Below are 19147 nucleotides of genomic sequence, written 5' to 3'. Positions count from 1 at the left end.
ATTTGGGCTAATTAGGAATTACTGTTTATGGGTAGATTCAATGCTGTGAGACAGTTCACTGAACTGGTGCTCTTCTGCAAACTCTTACTCCTTTGCCAGTATGGATTTACATACAGCTGTTCTTGGCGACAGATTCCCCCTTCTAAACCACTGAATTCAGTTTTCTATCTTGAATTTAGCCACTGCTATGTGAGAAAAGTACATACTCAGATATATTGGTTAAGTTCTACATTTGAAACTAGTTCTTTGAGCTTCTAGCCAAAACTTTGTTTCTGTTAATGATCTAACCTTGAAAATTTTCATTTGCTGCATCACCTAAGAATGATTTTGAGGGGAAAAAAAGAAGTAAACTGAAAACAATGCTAAAACAAGGTCACAATGTTTGAGATTGTATTTTAAATAGCATAAAAGTGGATATTTATAAAAATTGCCAAGTTTTTCAAAAAGAATTTCAAGTATGTAGTTTTGTAACAAAGCTTTGTGTTGCCCTGCTCCACGTGTGGAGGTTGAAAAAGCCCAATGCAGTTTGTGTAGAATCTGTTCTCCAGCCATGGAGAGGTGGGCAGTTGTTATTAAGTCTCCACAGTTCCTATAGAATGTGTAGATTTCTACATGTACCATTCCAAGTTATGGTTAAAAAAAGCTCCCAGCGCAGAGCCACCGAGCCTCTTTTTATAACTTACAAGAAAGGTGATTAACAAACCCAGAGAAGTCTGCTGTCTCTACAGATATGTTTAAAAGTAGCACTGAAAGGAAGGGTTACTGTATTATTCTCAGTTTGGATTGATCTGAAAATTGGCATAATAGTTCAAAAAGCAAAAGAGCTGTGAAAGTTTAATGATGTGGAACACTTATTTCTTGCAGGTTATTCCTCAGGATACTGCTGATCCTGCACCAGAAGATGGTGTTTACATCCACGGATTATTTTTAGACGGAGCTCGCTGGGACAGGGCCAAGTCAGTAGCCAAGTGTTTTATTGTGGTTCTGGAAAGTTTTTTTCAGTGCTCAAACAAGACTGGTTTAAATATTTTAACTGATACTTTTCATATTACTGGAATAACACACCAAATTAAGTCCTCTTTCATGCATGGAAAATGGGCAAGAAAAACCAAATGAGCAAGCAAGTAGCAACCAAAAAACACCCACCAAACCCCTCAAGCCACAAACAATTGCTTTGTTGCTTTCTCTCTCCAGGGGAATGTTAACTGAGCAGTATCCCAAAGTGCTCTTTGATGCCATGCCTATCATTTGGATAAAGCCAAGTGAGTATGATTTCTCTGATGCCTGAGCTATTCAACAAGAAAGTGCAACAGTGGTTTCCTTTTCTTACTGAAGATCCCTGAGGAGTACTTTTGACTGACTTACAGCGACTGAGTGTTTTACCTCGTGTGATGTAGCAGGGTTTGCTCAGGTTATTTGTAGCTCTGTCTTTCCTACTAGGAAAATAATTTTCACAACTCCTGTTTTCTTTGATTGCGAGGACTAAATCCCTGTTTTTATTTATGCACAAAATCGGGACTTACTACTGCAACTGTTGCAACTTAGGTGTTAGCAAATAGGCAGTATTAAACTTTGCTACTTTTTCTGCTTGAGCCTTCTCTTGAGGTTGGATGAATTTGTTCAGACCTGCATGATTTTAGGCTTTTGTACAAGTTCCATGTAAGCAGTCTGGGCATACAAAGAGTTCCTGCAGAGTTCTGTCCTTGGATATCACATGACTTGAATTGCAGTGAGGTTCTCTGGCAACTGGACCAGAATTGTTGTAGAGCTATGAAAAACTCATGCATAAGCCATGTATTAACTAGGTAACTATTCAGATTTTACTGTGTGTTGGAGTATTGCAAAGCTGGTAGAATCACAGGAAGGCATTGAGTCCTGAACACAAATTGTAGCTAAATTAGTTGGGTTTAAGAACCAAACAAACCACACAAGAAGAAAACCAGGTAATTTTGTTCTATTGCTTGCAAAACCATTTTGCATTTTTATTTACCTGTAAAGGTGTTACTGTAAATACTTAACGTTTGCATGTAGATTATGTTTCTGCCAAATCGATCTGCTGAATGTAATGCATTATTTTGGGTTTTTTTGAAGCTGTAAAATCGGACATAAAGGAGTCTAATGCCTATGTTTGCCCACTCTACAAGACAAGTGAGCGCAAAGGGGTCTTATCCACTACTGGGCATTCCACCAACTTCGTCATTGCTTTGAAGCTCAACACGGACCAGCCAGTCCAGCACTGGATCAAGAGAGGCGTAGCCTTGCTGTGCCAGCTGGATGACTGACTGTGGACAGTTCACATACAGACTTCACACCATCTTGTTCTCTTTGTTGGCTTAGAGAGGAAGTGGAACTTAGTGTGTAAAAGAAACATCTGGACGTTTTTGTATTGTAAGAGGGCATACAAATACTTTCTGACCCTCAAGCTTTTGACTTGAGTATGTATTATTATTATGACCATCTTTACAATCTGTAAGCAATACAGCTGGGATTTTAGCCCTTGGGAATATTATCAAAGTGTGAACATCCATTTTGTGCATTAGTTGAATATCACAAAACATATTTTCATGGAAAATGAAAGTAGCCTGTGCTGAGAGAAACATTACAGGTAATAAACTTGATTCTGCACTTTTGTTTTCTTTAAAAATAGTTTTTAAAAATTACTGGAGCATTCTTTCCTGATCTCCTCTAGCAAAGAACTGTTTCCACCTTGCATTCAGATACAGCCATCATTAATTCTGTGTATGGATCCCTCCATAAAATACGGTAGGAATAAGTGAAGCACATAAAGGTCCCACTCCATCCTACCATCACTATTACAACTGGGCATCTGTGTCCCCCATTTCCCTGCTTTTTGGGTGTTAGACCAGTGTAAGTCTGGCTTTCTGAAACTGCTTTTCCCTTTAAAAACTTTATGTTTATTTTTCACTTGCTTTTTTATTTATATTAATGCAAATTGTGATTAAGGAATCAGAAACCTGTAATAATTTTAATAAGAGTTTTTGTTTGATTTTTATTTGCTTGTTTATGTTTACTTTTATTGTTTTAGTTTTTCTGCTGTCTCACTCTTAAGCAAGCTCTTAACACCACCTTCAGTTTGCTCTCCTAGGACAGCACTAAAGAATTTTCTTTTCACAGTGTAGTACTTACTGCTATAGTTCTGAAATTCTTATTTCAAAAATCAAAAGCATTGTTGCAAGAAAACTGGCCTTTAAATTCCTTCTTTTGCTGGCACCACCTGTTAGGTCAGATTATTAAACATAACTGACGTGTGTGAAAGAAACGTGGAGAAAGTCCCAGAGTATCTTATGATCAGGTATTTATAGTGAGCTATTAATGGACATGGGCTCTGCAGAGGTTGTTTGCAATCCTGAAAATGTCACTTTCAACTTAATAATCGCTTCCTCAAAGGCTGAGGTCTTCCCTCTTTCAGGTGAGGAAACCCAGTGTATTTTCTCAGTTCATAGGAAAATTGGTAGTATCTTTAGGAAAAAAAAGTCATCTAGATTTAAGATGTTTATGTACTCACTGAGCCATAGTATAATCAATTACTAACAGTTTCTTGCTGTATATGTTGCTAATATATTTCTCTTTTTTGCTACATGTGCAATTACAGAGCAAGGCCTTGTAATCACATTAGGTGGATCAGGTAACAAATTAAATGACGCAGGTTTGCTGTGAATTACTGCTGCCCAACTTTAAGATGTTTCTAGAATTATTCCAAGCTTTGTAGTTGGCATGTTGACAACTTCCTTAAATTTCCTGTGCTCATTCGTTTTGCCACGGTATTTATTTGCTTCCAGTTTTACTTTTTTTTTTTTTTTTTTACCTTGCCCTGTAGTTTTGTTTTGTTTTGTTTTTTCAGGCCAACTCTTTTGAAAGACAGAAGTGGAAGCTTTGATGAGGTAAAACAGATGAGAGGTTTGAGCCTAACAGAACATCTGAGATTGTGAGTATGCCAAGAACAGCATGACTGCTTAAGCATATAATAACATAGTCATTTATTTAACTGCTTTTCATTTCTCTTTACACTGACACAGTGATTGCTATTTCTATTACTCCAGATCTAACCTGAAGATTTAACATCTGCTTCTAATTAAAAAGCAGTGTTTCCCTACAAAAGTGATCCATGTTGTGCTGATTTGCAATGAATACTTCTGTGTATATGATTGGTGATTCTGATGAGGAAATCCCTACCCAACGAGCTATTCAGGAAAGCTTACAAGATAGGTATAAAATTGAAACAAGTGGCAGTGCAACAGAGATTGAAAGGTAATAAGTTATTCTTTCTATTTGGGGTGTTTTCTGGTCATTATTGTAAGCATTTAGTAGACCTTATTTTCCTTTGTAACTACATGTGTTGTATTGTGCTGACCTTGTCTCATGGATACTGGAAAGCACTGGTACCCTGAAAAGTGTACCTGTTTCCTTGAAAACATGGGATGTATGAAACTTTCAGATGATGTTTTACATCAATATTTAATTAGTATAAGGCTTTATGAAAAAGATAAGTAGGTGATGTAAAATTAGACTGGTATGGGACCTTCCCCTCATTTTAGCATTTAATTGTTGGCTTTTGTGTGAAAAATTCAGTATTTATTGTGTCAGGAAAGACCAACAAAAAAAGTGTTTCAATGTGTTAAACCCTCACCAAACCAATGTACCTTAGAGAAATCTAACATGTCTTGTAAATCTGAGTATTGAAATTAAGGTATAATTATATCCTGAACTTCACATGAATTTTCACTTCTCATTTTATTCTTGTCCTGTTTATGCAGTTTCCAGTATACTGCAAGCAAAGAACATGGGCAGATCATTGCAGCAATTCGGACAGTTAAGTACAAGTACACCACTCTAAGCCTATATCCCAGGAATGGCTGAGCAATGCCTACATTTTATTTGATCACCTGATTTAAGGGCAGTTTTTCTTTATATAGTCTTGGGAGGAGTATGGAAACTAAAATCAAGACATCCAAAAGCTAACTTATTAGATAGGATCATGGAAGTGGGATGGGTTCAAGTGTTACCCCCTTCAGAAATTCCAGTGCTTTGTCTCCTGAAATTAGGGGAAAACTCCAGGCCTTTCTTTTAAAATGAGCAAGATACACTGGTGGGATAAATGGTACTCAATGTATTAGTTGCCTGAATTTTGTCTTGTGATGAGTAATGGGATATGTGTCTGTGTTAAAATATAACAGGCCAAGAGGAGGCCTTGAAGAAATTGGTGAGGCACAGTTCTGCTTTTGAAGAAGCAGATCAGCAAGGCTGGCTTCCTGTGCATGAAGCTGCAGCACAGCTAAATAAGAACATCCTTGAAATAACTTTACAAGGTACAAAGTCCTTCTAGTTTTCCACCAAAAAGTTCTACAAAGCAAAGTTTGATGAATCATTCAACTTCAAATGTGTTCTGCTTTTCTGTGTTTCAGCGTCCCGTGACATTACGTGGGAACAGACCACTCTCAAAGGGGAAACACCTCTTTTGGTGGCAGTAAGAAACTGTTTTGTGGACAATGTCCACTTTCTCCTGCTCAATGGCTGCAATCCCAATGTTAAAAATGAAGAGGGAGATTCTCCTTTAGTTATAGGTGAATACTGTTTTTAGGGGTGGAGAGGTGAGGGAATGAGGTGAGAATATAGTTACACATTTTAGGCTTCAGTGCGACATATTTGACTTCAATGCCTAAAATATTTTGCTATAAGGAGAAAAAAATTGTTAATCTAAGCACTGAATGTGTCTGTCCCTGTCTGTTTTTCTCACATGATAATTAGCTTTCTCCATGAAGTGCAGAGTGTCATCCTCTGTTTTGCTTGGCATCATTTCTGCAGTGATGCCAGGTAACAAGTCCTTCTGCTTCTTCATGCTATCACTGCTCTTCATGTCTGCAGGCATAAAACATTGATATTCTCTGTCCACATGGTATCTCCTTGATTGCATCAGCCTCCCTTACTCCAAAACCCGTGGTAATTGGCTTTAATTTTCAAGAATTGTAGCCAACCAGCCTCATGTATCTGCAGTATGTAGAGTGCAAAGTCTCTAAACAGTCCCTATTTAGACACTGCTGGCATTAGTCCAAAGCTGACAAGTGAAGGAGACAGGCTGACATTCTCTGTTTGCTTCTCTTTAATATTTTGTAATTTAGGAATAAGACCCCATACCTAGTATAGTCCTAGTATAGTCTCATACCCACACTCTTTGTGTGAATGCCACTTTAATTTGATCGTGCACAAGAACTGTAATTCTTGATTTGTCAAAGAACCATATTTTCCCAAAATGTTTTCCAGAAGTGTTCTGTGTTCATTTCTTCTGCTTCCCTCAGTCTGGGTTATGATGCCTTCATTCTTACTGAATCTAACTGAAAAAAGTAAAGTGTGTTCTCATTGTCTGAATTCTAAAGGAACACTCTAAGTTTCTTGGATGATCCCATACATTTTTCTGTATTGGAAGGGGGTTTTCTTTTTCAAAACTATTGTTAAAGGAGGAGAAAAAAGCCTACCAATCATCTGTAGGACCCTCAGTCCATCCTTGTGAAATGGCCCATCCTGCACAGCCTGGAAGATCAAAGGGAGAAGGAGGGAAGGGTATTGCCTAATCATTCCACCCACTGGAGCTAATGCAAATTTCTCTTTTAAGATCCTCACTGACTTAAGAGTTCAGGCTTATTAAGCTAAGGCAGCATATGAAACAGTCAGTATGAGCTTTGTTTCACATTATGGTGACTCTTATGGAGATTAAACAGAGTCTGGTGGCAGCTCCTGAGCACCAAGGCCCTGGATGTGGTCTCCATCTAGTGGCAAGGAGAGCTTTGTTCCATTACCAAATGCAGCAGAGAAAAAATGTACAGAGAGAAAAAGAGATTCCCACGAAATTATTCATTTGTATACTTAGTGCTGTCCTGGGAGCAAAGAAGAGACTTGTTGATGAGTTAAACCCTTCAATGTAGGGTGGCATTTCTCCTTGTATAAATAGCACTGCCAGGAACAGCTTTCCTGGGCTGCCATGTAACAGCAACCATTGTGCACAGAATAGCAGTGAACAGCATCCTGTCTGATTCCTTGCTTGTTGTCCTACAGCAATTAAACTTGATTCCTATGACATTGCCTCCTCGTTGCTACGATCTGGTGCCAGAGTGAATTTGCGCTGTGTCCATGAGAGAACTGCTCTGCATGAGGCAGCCAGACTGGGCAGGAAGGCTCTGGTGCAGCTTCTCCTGGATTCTGGAGCAGATCCTGACCCCCGCAGTGGATATGGGCTCACACCCCTTGCCCTGGCTGCACAGATGGGACATACAGAAATTATGGAGCTCTTACTGCAAAAAGGTGAGACTTTATTATATAGGAGCTCATAGGAAGAGAAGGCTTCAGATACCCCTTCAAAAACAGCAGCAGAAGTAACTCACCTGACTAGAGAAAATTAAATGCTATCTGCTCTGAGGGTTGTTGTGATGTAGTGAAGGCCTGATAAATATCAATTTGTATAATATTAAAATAATATATTAATATGTAAATATTTTAGTGAGCACTTGTAATTTTTTACAAGTGCTTGAGTAATGTTTTCTAAATGCACTATCATTTTCTGTTCAGCAGCCCTGGAACTGGATTGCATGAACTGTTTGGATACTGGGTTCTCTCACGTTTACAGTTACACCTGTCTGGTTTTTGTTAAGTAAAAGAATTGAAATGTATTGTATGTAAGCCAAAAGCAATTGTTTTGATGAATAAGAACCAAACTCTTTGCTGGCCCAGTCCTAGGAACAATTCTGACTGGATTCAAAGCAATTTGGACCTTCTTGTTCCCAGGATTACATAAACATATCTAAAATCACAGATCCAACATGAAGGTTTATGCTCACAGTGGTTCTATTGGTGAAGAATAGAATTCAAAATACCATATCACTGTGGGGTTGGAGATATTAATTACAGATGGATATTTACAGTGACTACTGTGAAAATCCTTGCTGCTCTTCCCAGGTGCAGATGTTCTTTCACAGGCAATGGACTGTGCTTCTGTATTGTTTGAAGCAGCAGGAGGAGGAAATCCAGATTCCGTGAGTCTTTTACTAGAATATGGGGCTGATGCCAATGTACCAAAGCACTCGGGTCATTTGCCAATCCACAGAGCTGCGTATAGAGGACACTTTCTGTGAGTTAATACACTTAAAAATCAAGTAATAGTGACACCAGAAATATTCATTTTACTAATTTTACCTTATTCAAAGCAGGCAGCAAATCTGTTGTTTTGTACAAGGAATTCTTTTTGACTGTGTAAATATGTCTGTTCTGTGTCTGAATGTAAGTGACCAGTCAGGATAAAATCTTCACGATTTTAGGATGTACATCTCAATCCCTACAGTATTTCCCCATTTGTCACAAATAGTAACACTGTCCAGTCTGATGCTGAGGTTCTTGGGACATCCTCACTCTCTCTCAATGTCTTATCTCCACCCCATCACAGAAACGTGAATGGTAATTGTACTAAATAGACAAAGAGAGAGTAAGGGTTATCCCTATTTTAAAGAGAGTAAGACTACTGGAAGATATTTATGCTAAAATCACAACTAACAAATGAGAAACAAGTATCTGAGGATTCTTAATTTCTGTATTAATATTTTCTATATATTAATTGTTATATTTGTTATAATATATATTGTATTAATTCCATGATCCCTATAGGTTAAGCAATAACACTGTGCTTTCAACATTCAGGAAAAACTTTTGTTGAGAAGGAATCATTAATTCCTGAAGCAAGGAATGGGTTGTTCATGAATAATAGTATATAATATAATAGTATTCTATGTGTAGTAGGTGTAAAGTCAGTATCCATTCCTGGCGAACAATTTCATTGTTAGCAATTCAAGTCAATGCATGCCATGGTACTGATTTGGTATATTAAGACTATTCTAACAGCCGGGATGAATTCTGAAGCCCAACAACACAGAGAAGTTCAGAAATGAGTTAGGTGAACCAAAATGTTTGATTCTAAGATGTTTCTGGTTTTAATTTTTCAGAGCCCTAAAATATTTAGTTCCAGTGACTGATTTTGCTGCCATTAAAGAAAGTGGGATAAGTCCAGTTCACTCAGCAGCAGCAGGAGCACATCCTCAGTGCCTTGAGTTTCTCCTCCAGTCTGGCTTTGATGCCAATTTCATGCTGGCTCAGAGAGTTCGCAAAGGCTACGACGACCACCGGAAATCAGCCCTGTACTTCGCTGTTTCCAACGGGGATATCTGCTCAACACAGCTGCTGCTGAATGCTGGAGCCCTGACAAACCAAGATCCCATCAACTGCCTCCAAATAGCCTTAAGAATGGGCAACTACGAGTTGATGAATCTGCTGCTCCGCCATGGGGCCAACGTCAACTACTTCTGCCGCGTGAACACCACGCACTTCCCCTCAGCTCTGCAGTACGCCCTCAAAGATGAGGTCATGCTGAGGATGCTGCTGAACTACGGCTATGACGTGCAGCGCTGCTTCGACTGCCCACGGGGCAGCGGGGCCCACTCCCAGTACGTGACTGACGGCTGGACCTCCACTGTTATCAAGGACACCATGGTAAGTGTGTTACAGGGCTTCGGGTGCTGTCCTACCACCACTGTCCTTCCTAAAACTAAATGGAAAGGTGCTTAATGCACTGTCAGAAAAGGAAGTTTTGAAGACAGCTGACACATAAAAAGAGGAATAGACAAGGCTTTAAAATTGAATAGATCACAGAATCACAGAATGAACTAGGTTGGAAAAGACATTTGAGATCAAGTCCAACCTATGACCTAACACCTCCTCATCAACTGGCACTGAGTGCCACATCCAGTCTTTTTCTGAACACCTCCAGGGCTGGTGACTCCACCACCTCACTGGGCAGACAATTCCAGTGCCCAGTCACTCTTTCAGTGCAGAATTTTTTCCTGGTGTCTAACCTGAATGTCCCTTGGTGCAGCTTAAGATGTTGCTATAAAGCCTGTTTCATGACAGCAAATGATTGCAAACAGTAATTTTAAATTGTGAAAATATAGCTGATGATATGCTAATGATCAGTATGGAATTGGCTCTCCAGGGCAGTCTTGTCCATGCTGAGAAAGCAGAGATTTGCAGGCTCGCTCTCTGCATTGTCCTGTACAAGAACACCAAGACTGGAAAGCTGTTGAAAGGACCCCGGGAGCTGGTGGGATAAGCACGGAGCAGAAATTAGCAAACCAAAAGAGGTTCCTAGAGACACTCATCGGTGTCATTGTTTTGCAATTTGTAAAGTCCATTTGAACCTAATAAACCCTTCTTTAACCTAAAGATAACGGAATGATGCATGCACAGGGCGGGTTGATCTCCCTTTTAAGCACTGGGACACAAGTCTAAATTCTACATAGTGGTAGCACTTCTTTTTAAGCACCAAGTTCCCAAATATACAGCTGCTTAAGTTTATTTTTGGATCTAGTACAAAATAACCATCTCTCAGATTTTTAGTTCTACTAGTGAGGCTTACGCAAGTTGTGGCAACCTCTAAAACCCTGCTCAAGTTAGTTAATTGTTCTTGTCCTCGGAGACAGAAGTCACTTACTGCAGTATTGAATATTACCCTACTAAATGTTTTGTTTCTATCAGTTTTGTGAAGTGATAACCTTGGCCTGGCTGAAGCATGTGTCTGGGAAAGTGGTGCGAGTCATGTTAGATTATGTTGATCACGTTAAGATCTGCTGGAAGCTCGAAGCAGTTCTCAAAGAACAGGAACTCTGGCCAGATATCCATTTCGTTTTAAGTAAGGATCTGCTTACATTTTTAATAAAAACAAGGTGGTTTGCCATTGGGGCCTTTTTGGTTGGTAGCATTTTAATTTTGCTTGTCTTTTCTAGCAAATCCTCGCTCTCTGAAGCACCTTTGCCGTCTGAAGATCCGGGCATGCATGGGCCGGCTGCGTCTCCGCTGTCCTGTCTTCATGACCTTCCTTCCACTGCCAAACTGCTTGAAAGACTACATACTGTACAAGGAATATGATCTTTATGGGCAGGAAAACTTCACAGGGATCTACAACCTCAACTGTGCCTAAGTATTAGTCCTGTACTTTGAAGAGAATGTTAATGTGGATAAGACTGTTGTGCTTTTCTCTTTTGGGATTTTCTCTCCTCTGCACATTGAGGAATGCCAACGTTCTCCCTTTACCCCGTGAAGAAATTGGCGAGAACCTAAAAATGTAAGTAGTGGTGATCCCATTCTATGGCTCTCCTGGACTATGACCTATCTGGAAGTTATGGTAACAGTATTTTAGATGCCTAGTGTGACAAATTAAGGAAATGTAAAATACAGCGCTACAAGCCTTGTGTTACGGCTAAGTTAAAGCCTGTTGTATCACATAGCACTACCCCCAGTCCAGGGTTAAACTCAAGGTTTAGTTAAAGGTCAGGGATTTGACTAAAACCAGGAAGGGACATAGTTCTTTTTTCTCTTGTCAAGGGAAGGGAGGAAAGTACAAGAAGTAGTTTCTATTTGTGAAATCCTACAGTGAAGTTCTGAAGAACAGCTTAAGTATTTTTTTTTTCACCCAATAATGCAATGTCCCATTCTAAGCAATGACATGGGACTAAGCTTGAGAAATCTCTGCTTCTCATAGCAGCTCGTGTGACATACCAGTGTTTCAACAAAGTGGCACTGCTGAAAGCTGTGTTAGTTCTGCAGCTCCTTCTCAGGTACTGATATATCTCATCCACCATGGAACTTTGATGATTCTGTCTAGAACTGGGTTTTCCTTTTACAGCGCTGTCCCCAAAGCCAGGCTTGCAATTTTTGGAGTATCTTGCTATGGAGGTGGAGCTTAAGCTTTTGCAGCCCTGTCAGTGTAGGAAGTCTTACAGAAGTCTTAGAAAGACTTACAGTATGCCTGTTCCTTCTAAAAATACTGCAAATGTCAGTCCTTATTTTAGAAAAAAAGAAGTTCATCAACACAGTTGGAATTAGTAGTATTTATTCCTTCATAATCAAGTAAGCATAGATTTTTTTTTTTCTAGTTATACATGCATCTTTTATCACAGAAGTTACAGAATTCAAAAGTCTGCTTTTCCCCAGAAAAATCTAGAAACCTTATAAAATACAAATTCATAATGTGGTTATGGCCCATGGTTTTTTACATGGTGTTTATCACATAATACACTAACTCACCCTGTGAAGATATGCCCAGTGCCCATGGTGGTGGTTGTGCTGGTAGAGCCCCTGCACTCTGCTTGTTCCACAGAGCCCTCACTGCCCTGTGTCACTGCCCCACCACGGGCCCTGCCCAGCCAGCTGCCACAGCTCCTCTCACCCTTCAGTCTCTGATTGTTGCAAAAATGAGTTATCAGCATTCCCAAGCATAACAACTTCTTCTGAGGTTATCTGGCTAATACTATAAAAATTAAGAGAACTGAGCTACACTTGACAATAGAGGGCTATAACTGCATGTCAGAACTTTGCTTAATGGAAAGGAACAGATCCTGTCACCAATAATGGTACTTCCTGAAAGTCAGTATGATGAAGAATGCAGGAGGCTTTTGCATCAGTACAAGCCCACCCAGAAAGTTACTATAGTTAAGCTTTTATTTAATACACAAAATGCTGACTGAAACCCTGGCACAATAGGATTACTATCCATGTTTCCAAGATTAAGACACAACAATCAGAGTTGACATAAATATGCCATTGGTGGTTTTTAATACAGCTATTCAGGGAAAATGTGCAAGTCAGTCTCAAACATTGTAAAAATCACTTAGACTTCATCAGAACAGGACCAATCCAGAACACCATCATAAGAATTTGACCACTCCACTCTATTATAAAAATGACCAGAAAGATTGTACAAAATCCTCGGCTTGCAATATAAACTTCATTAGGAATACAAGTGCATTATTCACAATGACACACTGACTCTTGTCATGACAACTTAGATACCATTGGGGCAGGGAAAAAAATGTCAATTTAGTGCTTAATTAAAACAAAAAGCCTTGGGGACTAATTAACTTGCAAGAACTTCTGTAATATAGAGCAAGAGAAAGAATATAAAGTATCAGCTTATGCTGTTACACTAGACATATCTCTACTAAATTCACTAAGCAGTGGCAGTTTTCTTTCTCTAGGTGAACTATTTCCTAAATAATAAGAGATGATATTGTAACATAGTTTTCACCATTGGCTTATCCCAACTGCTGTGCAACTAATGAATCAGAATTTACCTTAAAGACAGATAGAATTTACCTTAAAACAGTCAAATTTATTTCTTTATATCCATGTACATCAATTACAGTTTCATAAATAACTTCAGCTGTTTCACAATTTTCAGCTCTGGGTTTACATCCATATAAAGAGGAAATCTGGACAGCCCTCTAGAAGGGGAATGTTTTTTAACTCTAAAATATTACTTTACTGTTAGACAGTAAATTGTCTTGATACAATTTCCAACAGATTAAGGAAGTAAGACTATGACATTCAAATGACTTTTCATTACCTGATCATCCCTAGTTAGCTATGTTTAAGTTGTACATGACTTTGACCTTGTCCTCTGGTTCAGATTTGGCCAAATCTGGCAGTGGCCAGAGAGGAGTGCCAGCTATCATCTGTAATGCAATAAAATGCATACCCGTAAGCACACCTGCTATATTTCTATATTCATACCATTACATACATAATGTATGCAGCTTGAAACAACTGACAGCAAGACTGGGTTGGTCTGCAGTGTGTAAATCTACACAGTGTAAGAAGCTTCATATCCTCTTACCTAAAGGATAAAAGCGTGGCAGTAATTATGAGGCTGCAATTAGCAACACAACAAGTTAGTCCTGAACAACACTGCCAATTCAGTACCTATGTGAAATCACTTCAAAATCATGGACTTAAGAAGAATATTTTCAGGAGTGACTGAACTGTGTACATGCACATGAAGCAAACTACAGCTTCAGCTGAAAGTGCTTGAAAGATCAGTTTGTGAATAAAAGGCAATAGGAAATAATAAAACAGGAGTATGTATTTAATCTCCTGTAATTTAGGAGAGGAAGCCAACTAGTAATTTAGTTACAATAATAAAATACTCAGGTGGTAAAATCCTACCACAGCAGTTCCCAGCAGACCATGAGGTGTTCCCACTAACAAGGAAAATTCCAAGCATTCTGATTTTTTTTCAACAAAGCTGTTTTCTAATGAAGCAGCTCTAAACCTTCTAGGAAAAAAGGTACCAAATAGCTTTTCCTTTTAGGAAGAAGGGCATGGATAAAACCTCAGCAGCTATTTTTGCCTTGAGAGAGTTCTAATTACAGCCTGTGGCATCCTCCCCCCCTTAGGCAAAGCTCAGTAATTCTCACCCACTGCTAACTCAATCACCATTCCTGTCTGCCTTCCCCAGCTCTGCTGACATGCCCTTTGCTCGTGCAGCTTTCATCATTATCCTAGATGCTTTTATACCTTCTTGCTCATTTTACACCAGTGGAATTCCCCTAAATAAGCATAAAAACAACCCCTACATTTCATTCATGCATATCATTCTTGTAGTTGTTGAGGATCATCCAACATAAATGAAATGTACTTCACTTCTACTCTGTTTTAGAAAGCTACATTTAATGGCATATATGAAAAGCCTGAAAAGCAAATGGAATAATTCCACCATTTATTGCTAAATCCAGAAGATCCTATATGACAGCAAATTCACCTGCCAACTTCATTATTCCTCATCTTTGCAGATTTATATCTTTAAGAGTAATGGTAGTTTTAGAGAAAAATACAGTAATTCCATTTTCTGACATTTCTTCAATAAGGCTAATGCAAAACAGGCTATTGATCAGAAATGGTTTTTCATGAGAGTGCTTGTCTATTATCTGTCTTCCCCCTGGAGCCTGGGCTACAGCAGCTCCAGTGCTTAACACAACCAGACTGGATTCCAGACACTGGAGATCACTGATTTCATAGGCTCCCTGTGTGCTGTTTCAAAATTGCTTCATCCTCAGTAAATACTTGAGAAAGATACAAGTAAGACACAGTGACCTTGAGCTACGCTGTGATATTATTTGATAGAAAACAGAAATATCAGTAAATAAAAACAAACACAAGCAAACGAACATGAACTGGAACAATCTGCAGAGAGAAACTGTCTGCCTTACCACTCTCTGTAAGCCTTGATTTAAGCACAGAAAGGGAAAAAACTGGATTTGGTGTGCCTCTCTGTATAGTTTTGTTGGCAAGAGTAAAAATAGTCTCTTAAAAATAGGAGCTGAGAATGGAGGCCTAGATATGAAATAAAAATGCCACTGTGTTTTGAAAGAAGCCTCTGGTTGGTGTGGTCCATGTGGCAGTGTGCCAGCCAAATCTGGCCACAGGGCAGTAATATTTGATCTAACTGGACAACTGCAAAAGCAGGTATTTCTACAAGTGACTGGCTACTCTGGGGATGAAAAAGGCACTGAAACAGCACCTGGTAACTAAGTCAGGAAGAGAACCTGGGGGCTCTCTGCTCCTCAGCCTCCCCCCTCCTTTTTCAAGGCAGGGCCCTTCGGGCTGCTCTACCCCCTGCCTGGGCTATGGTGCAACCTCTGCCCAGAGCTGCTGCAGCTCCAGCTGCCTCTGCTGGTCCTGCCCCGGGCTGTGAGGGCAGGCACTGCTCCCCTTCTCTCCTGTCACAGGAGCTAAGGCCACCAACTCTTGCACACAGTCACATCTGCAGCACCAAGGGCAGGAGCAGGCTGCCAGCTTTGGCCAATGCAGGGCACTCCCAGGCATCAGATGAGCTCTCTGTGCACCTACAGCCATCCAGCAGACACGACCTGAGATTCCTCACTTACTTTATCAGCACTGAGCAACTCCAACTAGGTAGGGCTGGGCCATCACCAGCTGCTGAGGAGATACTCTGATAATTGCTTCCATTCCTGAACACCAGAAATGCCCTGCAATGAACTGTAAATCACTCATAACTGTTATATTATAACTTGGAATATAAGTATATTCTTTTCTCTCTACATATCCTGTAATTTTCATGCCACTATTAGAGAGCTATCTTCTGTTCCACTGGATTTTAATATTTATAGTAATTAGTGCAAAAATAAATATTTCTCTTCAAACAAGATTTCTCTTCTGGATCAAAAGGTGAATGCACATCTAGTACTATACAAAATAAATATTACACAGGGTATGGAATATGGAGTGCAGATTACAAGCTGTAAACAGACATCACTTTGAAAAATGCTTTCCAGGACTGATTCTAGGATGTAGGATTAGTATCGTCTCTTACTTCAGAACCAGTAAATTCTGTTTGCAAAATCATTTTCTATAAAAAGACTAAAGAGCCTCAACTCATTTTCAGTACTGGCAGCAAGGCTTTTACATATGTAGATGATTTTTCACATGATGGAATTCAAGATGTTCCTGCAACTGTAAGCATGTTCTATAAAAATGAACTTGAAGGTTTACAGCTTTTTGTTCCAAGTACTGAGAAAAAACCAAGAACATGGCACTTGTGCTACAAGGCTATATACATTACTCTTATAATTTGATGAGGAATGCTTTTCCTCATGCAGCAAAGTTCAACTGCATCTCATTAGCTCCTATCAAGGTCTGACAGTATCTTTTTCTCCTGTTGAAAGAAGTTTCTCGGCATTGTATTCACCAAAAAAAAAATAGAAATCAAGACAGTATCATACAGTGCAAAATGAAACAAAAAAGATCCTTCTGTTTAGAACTATTGCACATCTCACTGATGTTAATGAGCATCCTTTCTAAATTTAAGAACAGCTATGTGCAACAAATTGGGTAAAGCTTAGCACTGTCTTATTTGGATATCCACTTTTGTTTCCAGCAAGGTGTTGTCCATAGTGCAGTGTAAGGAATGAATTTCAGTGTTACTGCTGAAGCCCAATGAGTTTTCATTTTTGCTTCCAAAGCAGTCAATTGCACAGAGGTAAGTGGGGAAAAACCCATACTGCACAGAAGCCTTGAGAAAACATATGTTTGACATAAACATGGCAGCATCACCACGCTTCGCCTGGCATACAAGAGAAATTATACTGACAGGAAATGGAAATCACTTAACTGAGAAAGAAAAATCACGGCGTAATAGGGTCTACATATTGTGAAGTCTTTTCTATAACACGACAGACCCTCCCACCTACGTTTCAATCTTGTAGAACTTGTGCCATTTCACCAGATATATCCAGGATTCCAATTTTAATGAAGCAGGCAACCTTAGGCTTCAGATTCTCTCTTCTTCTTTCCATCTTCTCCTAAATCACTGTCTTCTGACTGACTGCTGCTAAGGACTACAAACTGTCCTTCTGCACTGCTCTGGTTGGATCTGCTGGAAGCTGCTATCAACCGGCTCTGCTCCTCCAAGTCCTAATGTGGGAAGGGGGGTTGGGAAATCAGAAAAAGACTATTACCCTTAAAGCCATCTGCAGTTGACACAAGATACCATTATGATGATTTCTAAATGATCTATCAGTGGACAGCTTTGGACAAAACTGCAAAAGAAAGTAAGTAGAAAAAACCTAATATGAAGAAATAATGATGAAAGGTACCTTCTCAATTTGCTTTTGTTTATTCAGTTCTTTTTGCTGTTTCTCTTTGACTCTATCTATTTCTTTCTGCTTTTCTGAGGCTTTTCGATCCTGAAGGGCAAAAATGTAAATAAAGTTAATAACAACAGCCTGAGATGTCGGATACACTACTGATTGATATGAGCTTGCTCAAGACTGACATCACTGTTTTGATTATTCTGCTTTTAAAGGACTCGTATGGTTGTTAAAAGTAGCAAAATGAATCCTATATTGAATATTGTTCTACAGTAGATATTGATCAGTCTTTTCATTTGAATTTAAATTCTAGGGAAAAAATCCCTTAAAATACATAATAGTATTACTGCCTCTACAAGCATCTTGCAGAATACAAGCTATTAACCATATTAAATATACCCCCTTCCTTCCACTCCCAAGTATCCCTTGCCCCAAAAAGATTCTTACCAGTTCTGCATGAAAAGCTATCTGTTTGGCCAGTCCAACAGAGTCACAAATCTAAACACAAAACAGATAGGAAATAATTAAAAATGCCTTTAAATTTATGCCAGCATCAGAATTAGATATAACAGCACATTAAAGCACTTGCAGGTACTTAAACTGACAGGTTTAACATTTTCAGTACATAAAAAATCCCTTAGACAGCTTGAATGGATCTAGCATCTTGGAATCCAGATTCACAACTGGTACAAGTCAACCATCACCAATACCTTCTCCCCTTCATTATTTGATTCAAATATATAGCAGATGGAAGTCTGGCGGCTCTCCACTCTCCCTCCTGAGGTTCTAAGCACAAATCCAAACAGGCGCTTGTTCTCCTGGTGTGTAGCATACAGAACTACATTGGGCAAAGGAAACTGCCAAAAGGATCAAATATGGAGAGATTAAAACTGATTCCAAATACTTTCTACATGAGGTTTCAATATATTGCACATTAATTAATGCACAACCACAGCACAAGAAGTTACCTCACAAATGTAATTACGAAACACAAACAAATTGGACAGCAAGGACTAAATTCCAAAGACAAGCAAATGTCAGAAAATACACTCCATGTAAGAAGAGGTAATTTGCAGTGTGGGTCAGGCACCTTCCTAAATGTGGATACACTCCTTTTTTGTTTTAATCCTTCATTATAGTTACATTTGTGACTAAGTTTTCAATACTTAGTTCCATTTAAAGGCACTACTCAAAAACCGTTACTGCAATTAGCTTAGCTCTCCTAATTGTATAAGCAAGAAAAAAAACCCCAACTCATACAAATCACATACCCTCATTAGTCTGTTAGAAGAAAACTGTTTTGCATTCTTATTCCTAAAAGAGGTTGGACTTCAAATTATCTTTTTAAGACTTATCGTTTGATAAAATTTTTAAATACTGAGAGCCCCTACTACAGCTGCTATAAACTGACAGGATGAGTTTTTCCTAAGATTAGGTGTTTGCATTTAGCATATGGGACATACCCTCAGTTGATTTATCTCACCTGTAAAAGGTTACAGGTTTGGAGTATTTTTGAACAATGTTAAACTTTAAATATCAAGATATTTTTCTATGTTCAAGACTTCCTTTTATGAAAAGGAAAGCAATTCAGAGCCTCCAAAAAACAGAATGTTTTTAAAAACACAAAGAAATTAAATGACAGACCATAAATT

The 19147-nt window shown here is 39.0% G+C and overlaps 2 protein-coding genes across 5 annotated transcripts in view; one reads left to right on the top strand and one right to left on the bottom strand.

Moving 5' to 3' along the window:
* ASB14 (ankyrin repeat and SOCS box containing 14) overlaps positions 1–12082 on the top strand; it is a 14316-nt gene extending 2234 nt beyond the window's left edge. The window contains exons 2-14 of one of the 4 annotated variants that reach the window (XM_017732462.1): positions 865–956; positions 1195–1262; positions 2092–2605; positions 3863–3946; positions 4062–4269; positions 4776–4831; positions 5196–5327; positions 5424–5582; positions 7069–7314; positions 7966–8137; positions 9003–9546; positions 10588–10741; positions 10836–12082. In XM_017732462.1, coding sequence (XP_017587951.1) covers positions 4145–4269; positions 4776–4831; positions 5196–5327; positions 5424–5582; positions 7069–7314; positions 7966–8137; positions 9003–9546; positions 10588–10741; positions 10836–11029 — 1782 coding nt within the window. In that variant the 5' untranslated portion in view covers positions 865–956; positions 1195–1262; positions 2092–2605; positions 3863–3946; positions 4062–4144 and the 3' untranslated portion in view covers positions 11030–12082. Of the gene's footprint in view, positions 1–864; positions 957–1194; positions 1263–2091; positions 2606–3002; positions 3431–3862; positions 3947–4061; positions 4270–4775; positions 4832–5195; positions 5328–5423; positions 5583–7068; positions 7315–7965; positions 8138–9002; positions 9547–10587; positions 10742–10835 lie in introns of those variants that run through there. The other 3 variants (XM_017732463.1, XM_017732464.1, XM_017732465.1) reach the window with 3 other exon arrangements.
* APPL1 (adaptor protein, phosphotyrosine interacting with PH domain and leucine zipper 1) overlaps positions 11925–19147 on the bottom strand; it is a 23973-nt gene continuing 16750 nt past the window's right edge. Inside the window, exons 20-23 of the mRNA XM_008632205.2 lie at positions 18206–18352; positions 17943–17993; positions 17502–17591; positions 11925–17319 (exon numbers count right to left, since the gene is read on the bottom strand). Coding sequence (XP_008630427.1) covers positions 17170–17319; positions 17502–17591; positions 17943–17993; positions 18206–18352 — 438 coding nt within the window. The 3' untranslated portion in view covers positions 11925–17169. The remainder of the gene's footprint in view (positions 17320–17501; positions 17592–17942; positions 17994–18205; positions 18353–19147) is intronic.

The sequence above is a fragment of the Corvus brachyrhynchos genome, unplaced genomic scaffold, assembly GCF_000691975.1.
Source record: "Corvus brachyrhynchos isolate BGI_N302 unplaced genomic scaffold, ASM69197v1 scaffold4, whole genome shotgun sequence".
Taxonomy (NCBI): Eukaryota; Metazoa; Chordata; class Aves; order Passeriformes; family Corvidae; genus Corvus; species Corvus brachyrhynchos.
Note: the sequence above shows the minus strand (reverse complement) of the source record. Positions and strands in the feature narration are given on the sequence as shown.